This window comes from Physcomitrium patens, chromosome 14 (genome assembly GCF_059467195.1).
Source record: "Physcomitrium patens ecotype Gransden chromosome 14, ASM5946719v1, whole genome shotgun sequence".
NCBI lineage: Eukaryota > Viridiplantae > Streptophyta > Bryopsida > Funariales > Funariaceae > Physcomitrium > Physcomitrium patens.
Window position 1 is genome coordinate 3,236,600 of NC_143423.1, and position 10,966 is coordinate 3,247,565.

Sequence of the window (10,966 nt, forward strand, 5' to 3'; positions counted from 1 at the left end):
CGCGCCATGGACGGTAACGAACGAGCTGTTGTGAATGAACTTTCGGAGCCGAGTCAGCCATGTCTGTCTGTCTGTCTGTGTCTCTGTTTAGCTGATTACGGTTTCCATCTCCGCCTCTGTCTGTGTGTGAGCGGTCCATTTTCCTGAAGCTATGTGTGAAGTTGTTTAGATTTTCCTGAAGCTATGTGCAGAAGTCGGAGACGGCAACCCAATTTCATATGAAAGTATGTGTGAAGCTGTTTCGATTATTTTGGATAAGGCTCACGTCCTGTGCAGCGTATTAAGCTGTGACTTGAGGATCTAAAGAAGGGTTCTCGTAATTGGTCAGCAAAATATTACAGGATAGTATAAGTTCCTGGCATAGGATCTTAAAACGACAGTTTATTTATTTCATTATATTTTAGCATATTTGTTTTATAGCTTGTTCCGTCAGTGGTTGTGTATTAATGGATGTGGTGATAAAATTTTGCCAAACTTAGGTTGTTTTTTAAATTTATTAAAAGTCATTTTCTAGATATATATATATATATATATATATATATATATATATACTTATTTAATTATTGTTCTTGCATTCTTAACCAAATTAGTTCTTTGATGTGTAGATTTGATTTTATATATTATTCAATATACTTGTAGATTTTTTTAAAAAAATAGTCTTAATAGGTATGTTGTTTAGTTACAGGAAAAAAATGCTATACAATACAATTGTTAAAAAAAAATTTAAGTTAATAATATGAATAAGAATAAGTTCTTTAAATGTTTATATATTAAGTGCATCATAAATGTCACGTAGAGGCAACTATAAAAACATATGGTAATTTCAAGTGTATATTTATTAATCAATAATTGAATACAATTGACTAAATAATTTAAAGTTATTTTAACTTGGACAATATTCTTTTGTTTTGAACTATTTAAAAAAAAGAAAAAAACAAAAGAAAAAAACAAAAGAAATGTTGCTTTCTTACTTCTTCTTCTTCTTCTTTTCTTTTCTTTTCTTTCTTTTTTTTTTCCTACAAAACCTTGTTTTAAAAAATGCTAAACCATAATTTTTTTTAGAAATTTTTTTTTGTGATATTTAGATTTTCTTAATCAATCAATGATACGGATTTACTCCAAACTATTGCACAAGTTTTTCTTTTAAAAAAATCTTCAGACTCTCCATCTTAAGTGAAATTAAGTGTTTTAAGGTTTTGTGAAAAACATCCTTCTTGAATTCTATAAGTCTAACTTTTAGACATACAAAACTGTAAAAAATTGTTTAGTATTTTTTTAAATAGTATTTATAATAAAAATACAGATAAAAAAAATACAAAAAAGTTTCTAAACAGAACTTAATCTTGGTTTTCATCTTTTTTTGTGATTAGAGAAAAGGAATATTATTACACGTTTTTGTGTAAAAATTATAATTGTTATATTGAAGATAACTATTAAAATATAGATTGTACATGAGCTCTTTCCTTGTCTTACTTTGAATATATTTTCAACATTTTAAAGCATTCAAACTATGATGTCTGAGTTACTATTATACAACTATAGAATGTTACTACCATTTGTTAAATATCATGTTCATTTTGGTAAGATTAAACATATTTTATAATACAATCAAATGTTTGAAATGTACCAAATTCTTCAATAAATTGGGTAATGTAATTTTGCACTTTAATAATGTTAATTATGTTTTCACGTACAAGTCTACAAACTAAAGAATTAAAACACATTTCTTACCATTGTTGGAATACAAATATATATAATTTGATATTTTTTCAACCACATAATTAAAACATATACCAAATAAAATAAATATTATATTATGTCAGCAATAAAGGATATCCTTTATTGCTAGGAAGGTCAACTTGGATATTCACCACAACTTCTGGATCTGATCAGCATAAATTGCATTCATCAAAGGCACAGAATGATAGCGTTTTTTTTTGTTTCCTGCAATATATATATATATATATATATATATGTACATCCTTCCACCTGCATGCAGCGGAACATATGACAATCGAGTTTTCCTAAGGGTATAGGGAATGATCCTAATTCTGTCAAACATGCAAGTGTGCATATTTATTGAAATCATTTACAGCCTCCGCACCCCACGTCGCTCTGCTAAATTTCCTATCTGAATTCTTGCATCATGTTTGTCGGAGACACAGTGTGGCACTCTTGCTGCTGCTGCTGTGCCGTAGCTTGCTGGCTGAAAGAGGCTGGATCTGATGTCGTTCATTTGCTGCAGATTCACTGGGTATACAATCCCCCCACGCAATCTGCCCGTGTCGGAGCCCTTGACAGATCCCATGTGACTCTTTGGTAAATTCCTTGCTTGCGCTGGCAATCGAGTGTAGCTTTCAGTTCCGAGACGCAGTGTCTTATCTAAAACTTTCCCGAAGCCAAACACTAAGGCAAGCTTTCTTTTCCTCAGCCGTAAGAATCCTGCCCACAAAGGTAGCCGGATGAATCTGCTAGCTTTGCAGAGTGCATGATCAGAATGGCAGGCCCTGGTGAAGAAACTAGTCTGGCCTGTGTGCAGAGTGGTCTTCATCCTTGACCTCAGTCCTGCTAATCCTCTCCACATTGGTAGTGGAAGCAGCTTGCAGACATTCGCGAGCCCATGCACGATTTCGTCCATGGAGGGTCGACGGGACCCTGAAGCGCGTACACACCTAGCGGCGATAGTTCCTAATTGTTTCACCACGGCGGTGACTTGCGGGGGTTTCAGTCGTGTGTCACAGATGGCTATGGCGTTGCCGTGTTTGATGAATGGTAATGCCCAGTGCAGGAGACTGAAAGGAGTGAAATCCGAATCCATGGAGACAGCGCTGCGGCCACTCATAATCTCCAGTAGAAGCATTCCAAAACTGAACACGTCGGTTTTGGTGCTGATGTGGTTGAGATTTTCCCGCTCCAGATCAACATTAGAAACCATCAGGGATGTGAAAAATTGACTGGCACCTTCTTCGGTGTCGACTTCTGGAATTGAGGACAGATTTCTCGGTTTCAGAGGCGGCTCGGATTCCTGCACATATCTTGCAAGTCCAAAATCGCCGAGCCGAGCGTTCCAGTCCTTGTCTATGAACACGTTATTGCTTCTGATATTGCAATGGATGATGGGAGGTGACGATGCGTGCAGTGCCCTGATGGCTTTTGCAACTTGGAGTGCGAGGTGTACTCGCATTGGCCAGCTTAAAGGTACTGCGCGGTCGATACAGCCGCGTAGGCAATCGTCTAGGGAGCCATTGATCATGTGCTCGACCACGAGCAAGGTCTCGTTTCCATCTTGGCTATGACCCAGAAGATTCACAAGGCGTCGGCTGAAGAGCTTCGACAGAATTTGCATCTCGTTCTCGAATGCGCTCTCGTCATGCCAGAGACGGGCGCCGGATCTAGGTCTCTTCACGGCCACGACGCGCCCATCCTTGAGTGTGCCTTTGAAGACCAACCCATGGCTGGTCTTCACTATGAGATTCTCTGCTGCGAAGCCTCCTGTTGCTGCTTCAAGGTCCTTGAACTTGAAAACCTGAAGGCCGCTGCTATTTTTTGCGGGTTGTGAAGATTTACCTATGGTGTTGCAGACAGCGATGGTGGACTTCCCTCTACATAATAGACCCATTACGAAAGGGAGCCAAAATCGACCGTAAATTATACAGTAACTAACGCACCCGAAAGGGATGAGGGGCAGCGATAATAGAAGTCGCTGTTCGGTGCAGATGAAACTAAGATAGAAGCTGATAGAACAGCATCAAAGTGATGAAGTCATGTTTGGAATCGAACATGGTAGTAGTTTGGATGGACTGAGCATTGACTCCAAGTCCGCCTTCCTTGATTGCTGCTCCTAGTCTGGTATGCGCTTGACTCATGCACCTGCGTGTTCAGGTTGCTCCGTTATTGCATGCTTCGATCAACTTAGTACTCAGTCCTGAAACTGTTGTAACGAACTGTAAAATTACCAGCTGAAGGATTCTCCTTACAACCAAATATAAAAACTCCATGCGAACATATTGTTTGCAACCCTATGACCTTCGAAAGTCCATTCAGCTGCAGCAGGAGTATGTCCCTTGAATTCTTTCATTGTACGTAATACCTCGAACACATTTGTCACTGACTCGGTAACCTAACCGTGAAAGTAGTGAGTTGCATTTCCAGTTCGACTTAAGTAGCCGGTCCTATAGACTATGACTAGCATATCTGCGCGACTATGGTGGAAGAGATTCATGAGGATTCAGTGACTGAAAAACTGTTGAATATGAAACCTGTCGTGGCTTTTAGGACTTAGGTCTGGAGTGGCCCATGAATTATAACATTTTGTGGCAATCCAATAGCTAACAGGGGTTGCTACAGCACGTTGGTTTGGAGAATTCTATCAGCTGCAATCCTGCTCTTCGATAAGGAAAGACACTGTCACCAGACGGTCTGCGAATAGTCGAAGTGCTTTCGTGACACTATGACGTAAGGTAGACTCAGACCCAAGCCTTCGACATCAATAACCGAGCACTTTGGTATCGATTCGTTACTTCGCCTTGCTCACTGATCAAGTCGATCAAAACGGGAAGCTAGATGTACCCCGCTTCTATTAAGCCGGGATTCAAGACTGTAAATGCTGGCAAAGCTTGAATGACGGTGATTGCTATTTTAGAGCACGAATAGACCATGCTTTGGAAGAATTGGGCCACGTCAAAAGCAGGAACTCGTCCTTGCAGGTTCCACAAATCATCCACTAAAGCTCTGGAACTCTGACAAAGCTTGCTACTCGGTGCGGACCCAGCCGACAAAACCTCGAAGGTATCTTAAGCTTCAAATTTCCGTAAATTATTGAACATTCCTGATTCCGATTCACCAGCTGATTGCAAAGTCATCCATGGGGACCACAATACAGTTCCAACTGAGGAACTGAAACATTGACTGACCTCCTAGTGAATATCATCCTTTGCTTCTTATCAGTTAGAGAGTACTGCTCGACCTATACTAGAGCATCGAATAACAAAGATCGACTTTGGAGGGGCCTGGCAAATTAGTACCTGAGCTGCAGTCACAATGTTCCCAGTTCTATTGTCTTTTCTTCAATCTTTGCTTCGCGACGACACACAAACTGCGTACTAGGACGCCACCGAAACGATGAAACAGATGGAATATCTGCAATGATGCTGAAGGCGCCTGGTTTAACTTAACAGGGACTCAACCGTCTGCAGCGGAATGTTATTCCCAAAAGCAGGAAGCAGCGAACATAACCCAAGTATGGCAATGTCCGAGGTTCATCCATTCATAAAATCTTCTACATTAATGCATCACGTCCAGGCATACCACGCAATGGTCGGAAGAAAGACAGAATTAAGGTGCAGTGAAGAGTAAAGGAACCCTCATCTGATCAGAAAATTGTTACCCTGCGCTGATTGATCGCCATGCAGTGGCCTTGTGTAAATGACGTGTCATTCCCGTCTTGATGAAGCTATAATCATGAATCGCTTCAGTATCCCTGACAGTATTTCCAGCCAATCCCTCCTGAACCCAGTTATCGTGCATCCACTTATTCAGAATCAAATCAATTGAGTAAAACACTGTATCCGAGCCGCTTGATTTGACAACGTTGTACTGTGGACGGCACTAAACAACCTCATGAGTTTACCATTACTGATTGTTACCAGAGCTTAAAGATACTCCACCCTCACAGTGAAAATTTTGCTGAAGAATTTCTTACCTGAGTATGCTGGAACACAAAAAAAAAAAAAAAAAAAAGAAAAAAAAAAGAGGAATAATTCAAGTACTGCCGACGGCACGCAGATATCGTCCATAGATTCAGTACTTTCGACACGGGATTCTACTGTAGACTTACTGTACTCGTATTCATTGATTTCATTCCTGCACCAATTTACAACGAACGCCGCCTCCAAGATGCATGAGTGACGTGCCAATGATACAAATCATCAGCTCAAGCATCTGTGGCGAATGGGTTGGAGCTTGCGCCCAACACCAGTGTCGTTTCCTCTTCCTAATCCATTCATTACTCGAACCCCACCACACACACACAAACACACATATCCCTTTATATTTACAGATATATCCACTCAGTAATCAAATGAATACGTATATATGTATATATGTATATCTAAGACCAAAGGAATATAATTCCAAAAGCTATTCCAGATATTTACGGAGCTCTTTTCAAGTTAAATATGTCAACTAGACAATAATTTAAATTTAGTCACGATCCTCTCTAACATAATATTCCAAGAAATCCGGTTCAACAGTAGCGAGCCTTGACTTCTCCAACAATGACGCAATTAAGATCGAACACTTATCACCTTTAAACGAAACGAAACGAAACGCTAAAGGGTTCTGCTAGAATTCTCAGCTTGCGAGCAAAAGAATTTGTGTAGGAAGTACACAGAAGAAAGGTGCGTAAAATTTGTTATGTGGACATCGCAGCCATTTTATTTTTATTTTTACGTTCAGCTTGCCATTCCTTCTAGAGATTCTTCTGCTGCCTGACAGGAGTGTCTATTAAACTGTCCCCCTTGAATGGTAACGGTCTTTTGGGGTTCTGCAGTGATGTATCCAGTCTCTGTACCTCTTGCTTGGCTCTTCCCTTTGATCTGTGTGTACAGCTACCACTGGCAGCTGCTATGCCGCTGTGCACTCTCCGATCAACACATAACCTTAAACAGTACATACAAGGTGAATTTTACTGTTCTACTAGAATTCTCCCTGTCTACGGATATCAGTGTGGGTAGCCGGCAGATGTGGCCGGTGCCGGAGATGATTAATTGTGGTGTTGAGCAATCGCTGCTATCCGAAGAATATTAGGAATGTCTCAACTGCCTCGAGCGCTCTGAAATAACTGAGATGCGGGCTGTCTCCACAAATTCTCATTGTCTTCTCTCATCCATTACCAAAGTTTTTTTCCCCCGAATTTTGCGACATCGAAGTCATACAATTTGAGTTAATGAGAACTCATCAGGTGAAGAAAACTTACCTGCACGAACATTCTCCCAAATCTCAGAATCCTACACTGCAGAGTTATTTAGGGTCCCAGCATTCACTTGCAGCGAACTTTTGGGCGTCTAATTCTGAAGGGTACTCAAGTTCAGATTTCTATGTGACAACCTGGTTACTTGCATGGAGTAGCTGTTATGATGATGCATGGAGGTTTCACCCAATGAGCAAGCTCATCAAAACCCTGAGCAAGAGAGAAGAGTGACGGTAGGACAAATACTTCCTAGACCCAACGCGAGAGTCTCCTCCAAATCGGCCATGTGCAGAAGCAGCACACTCATGGCATCGCCCTTGCCACAGTCTTCTTTCGGTCTCGCCAACAGTAAAAACAAGAGACGTGATTCTTCACAGATAGTTCCTGCCCCCTCTACTCCAAAAGCCCACACAAAAAAACACATACTCAGAAAAGTTAAAAAATCATAAAAAAATAAAAACAAACGAATTATAATATGAACGACGGATGTACAGTAGAAAGCCTGATGGTAACGACGCAGCACAGAATCTGGTTCCCATGAGGCGAGGCCTACAACGAGCGTCAGAAACAAAAGCCAATCATGCAATCCCTCTTGAGCACCCAACTTAGGATATGTCAGCAGAAAACAACAGCGAGGCGTCATAGGCGTGGAATTATAGCAAAGCATGGGGTGGGTATAAGGGCGAGGTGGTGGTACATCGTTTCTGTGGGGGCAGCAGCAGCAGAAGCAGCAGCTTGACTGAATGACTGGCTCAGTGACTGATTGAGTGACTGTGTGAGTGTCTGTCTGTGTCTGTCTGTCTGTCTACATGCTGTCACAAGGGGGCAGCATGCGTCGGGGCCACTGTCATGATCCAGTCCGGGACCGCGTGTTGAAATCCTGAGAGCACTTGCTCAACGCCCATCTCTCTCTCGTACCAGCTCGATGGCCTCCTCTTCCTCTCTCCATCCCTCCATTCCTCCTCCTCCGCTGCTGTTTCTATAGATGCACTGCAGTGCATCTATCTCCCCTTCGCGATTCCTTTATCTTCCGCTGCTGCATTATTCCACCGCTTGTGTCCTCCCACTCTCCAAGTTGCTTACATCAACGAACCCCCCCACCCTCTCTCCATTGCTGTGTCCATGCTTTTCATATTGTTTTTTTGTTGTTGCTGAGCCTGTGGGTGTTATTGTTAGTGTTGTTTTCCATGCCTGCAGAGATTTGCAGTGCAGGATTGAACAGGGACTGATTGGGCTGTGGTCTGTGAGATTGATTTCCATGGAGTTCTTTTGATGATCCGGATGTGTTGTCAGAGAGTTCCTGGATCTTTTTTCCTGCTCGTCTAACGACGTGCTTTGTGGTTTTCCATGGTTGATGTTATTGGGTGTGTGTGTGTCGTTTTGGTAGATATAAAAGATGTCATGCCGTTTTGTCATTATAGAGACATGACATTCTTTTATATCATTCTTGGTACAATGTTATGTTAAAAAAAGATAATTGTTAGGTGGACACTCCCTTGCACACACACCTCAGCAAAAAATAACTAGTTTTGATTTTAAATGATTTAATTTCTATTCTTTATTTGAATTGATGAATTTTTTTTTTCGAAAGACAAACTTTTATGCTTTATGATTCAAAACACTATTTTGACAAAGATTTGCAAGGACAAAAGAATTGAAAGAATCATAATTTTAAATCAAAACTAGTTACTTTTTGCAGAGGTGTGAATGCAAGGGAGTACCAATACAATACAAGTGAGGTGTATACCTAACAATTCTTTTAAATAAAACTAAATCTTGTAGCAATTAAATTACACCTCTAATTCTTTAACTTGTTAGTATCAAAACAAAGTAAACATTTTATTTTTTTATTCTTGTCTAAAATTAAGATCAAAATATCATTTAAATATTTTTGTATTCTGATTTTTTTTATTAATTTTTTTATGTTATATTTGATGTTATTTATTTTTTTAAATAAAAATTTTAAAAATTCATAATGGATAAAAAAATATTCATAATAGATATTTTAATTTTTTTATTACAAATTATCTTATGTAAAATTTTAAAAAATTAGACATAAATTGGCACATCTATATGTATAAACTTATAGCATGTAAGTATATATTTTAAAATATATATATATATATATATATATATATATATAGATAGATAGATAGATAGATAGATAGATAGATAGATAGATAATATTTAAAAACATATAATCTCTTTAAAAAAATTATAATAATTTTGGTTATAAATTTTAAAAATTAATAATTTATATAATAATTTCTTTATTGAAAATAATCTAAGAGTTTATCATTTCTTTTGACAAGATCTTTATTTTCTTACAAAAAAATATTAAGAGCCATAAAAATATTACTATTAATAATCATCTTATAGATGCATGGTTCTTTAACAAATCTTTAGAAGACAATAAAAATTTCTTCAATAATTTGTATTGCAATGTTTAATAATGATACCACTAAATTCTAATACATTCTCTATATTTTTAATACAATTTCTATTTCTTATGTACAAAATTAGAGCCATATTAACACTTTGTTTCTTATAATTTAGAATTAGTGCTTTACTATATTTTAAACTTTTTTTTTACTATTGGCTTGTTTATTCATGGATAAATATAAAATTCTACTTGAATCGGAAGTCTTGATATAACATTATTTCATCCTATGATCCAATTTTATTTTAATAATATTATAATACTAGCATTTACCATCTATACAAAAATAATAGATTCTATTATTTGATTCATGATTACTATTAATATTTTAAAATTTGAAAAAAAAATAAATATTAAAAAAATAATTTCTAATTAGCATTATTTCCCTCAAATCAAAAATTGAAACACATCTACATAAATATTGTGACCTTATATGGTCACAGTTGTGTAAAAGTCAACCATTCTTTTGCTTAAATACTAGCCATATTACATCATAACTTTTGATGTATTTTATTGTGAAACATATGAGTTGAGGAAGAAGAATATTTTTATATAGTGATCTATTGAATTTTTAAGAAGATTTCTATTTTTAGCCATAAATATTATTTTATGATTTTTTAAGATAATATTTATAAAAAGATCAAATAGTTTTATACAGTAGTTTTTAAGTATACATTTTAAAAAATTGGTATTTTTGCAAATAAATCCAAAATTCAAACAAATAAATAATTTCCTTGTATTATGTTATAAAAGTTACATCTTACTAAAAGTTCAATTATTCTAAATGAATAAAGTTAACTTATTGTTTATAGTTACTACTATTTTTTCTAATCTATAATTCCATTTCATATTTTTAAATAAGATGTATTTTTGTACTCTAGGTAGTATTACACTTATATTATTTATATATTACACTTATATTATTTATATATAAACTTTATTATTTTAGAATTATTAAATTTGAAGATTATTTGGCTATTTGTTGATACATTTTTAATTTTCATTCAAGTCAAGAATATATCTCTAATGATTTAAAACAATAACTCAAACTATAATAAAACATTCTACATTTACATAAACTTTTTTACATACACATTTTTTTTCACTTTTCAGTTTAAGAAAATTACACTTTTATAAATACAAAACAAAAATTTATTCTGAAAGCATCACTTTTATCTATCAATGATTAAATAAAAAAGCCAAAGAAAATAAAATATTCATAATACATGATAATCAAATTAAATCATTAATTTGTGCAAAATAATTTGAAGGGGCTTCTTCAATATTTAAGGAGATTTTAACACAGAAATGAACACCTAGATAGCACAAAATTTCTGCAACCATATTTAATAAATATAGTAGGTTTAGGAATAAAATATGTAAAAAAGTTCCGCTTGTATTATTAGTTTTAGAACTGTAGAAAAGTAATTTTCAACAGAAAATAACGATCTAGATTATAACTTTTATTGCTCTTATTATATGATAATTAAAACTTCGAGTGATATGGAATCAATGTTACTAGAAGCTGAAAATGTTCGTATTGTTTTGTTAAATGT

General features: G+C 36.3%; 1 protein-coding gene across 1 annotated transcript; it reads right to left on the reverse strand.

The window, feature by feature from the left end:
• Positions 1 to 1,791: 1,791 nt before the first annotated feature.
• Positions 1,792 to 5,695, reverse strand: LOC112291145 (serine/threonine-protein kinase-like protein At3g51990). The gene is made up of 2 exons (XM_024538200.3): positions 5,025 to 5,695; positions 1,792 to 3,870 (listed from the first exon to the last, which is right to left on the reverse strand). The coding sequence occupies exon 2, from the start codon at positions 3,617 to 3,619 to the stop codon at positions 2,090 to 2,092; it is 1,530 nt and encodes a 509-aa protein (XP_024393968.1). The 5' UTR covers positions 3,620 to 3,870; positions 5,025 to 5,695; the 3' UTR covers positions 1,792 to 2,089.
• Between the last annotated feature and the right edge of the window lie 5,271 nt (positions 5,696 to 10,966).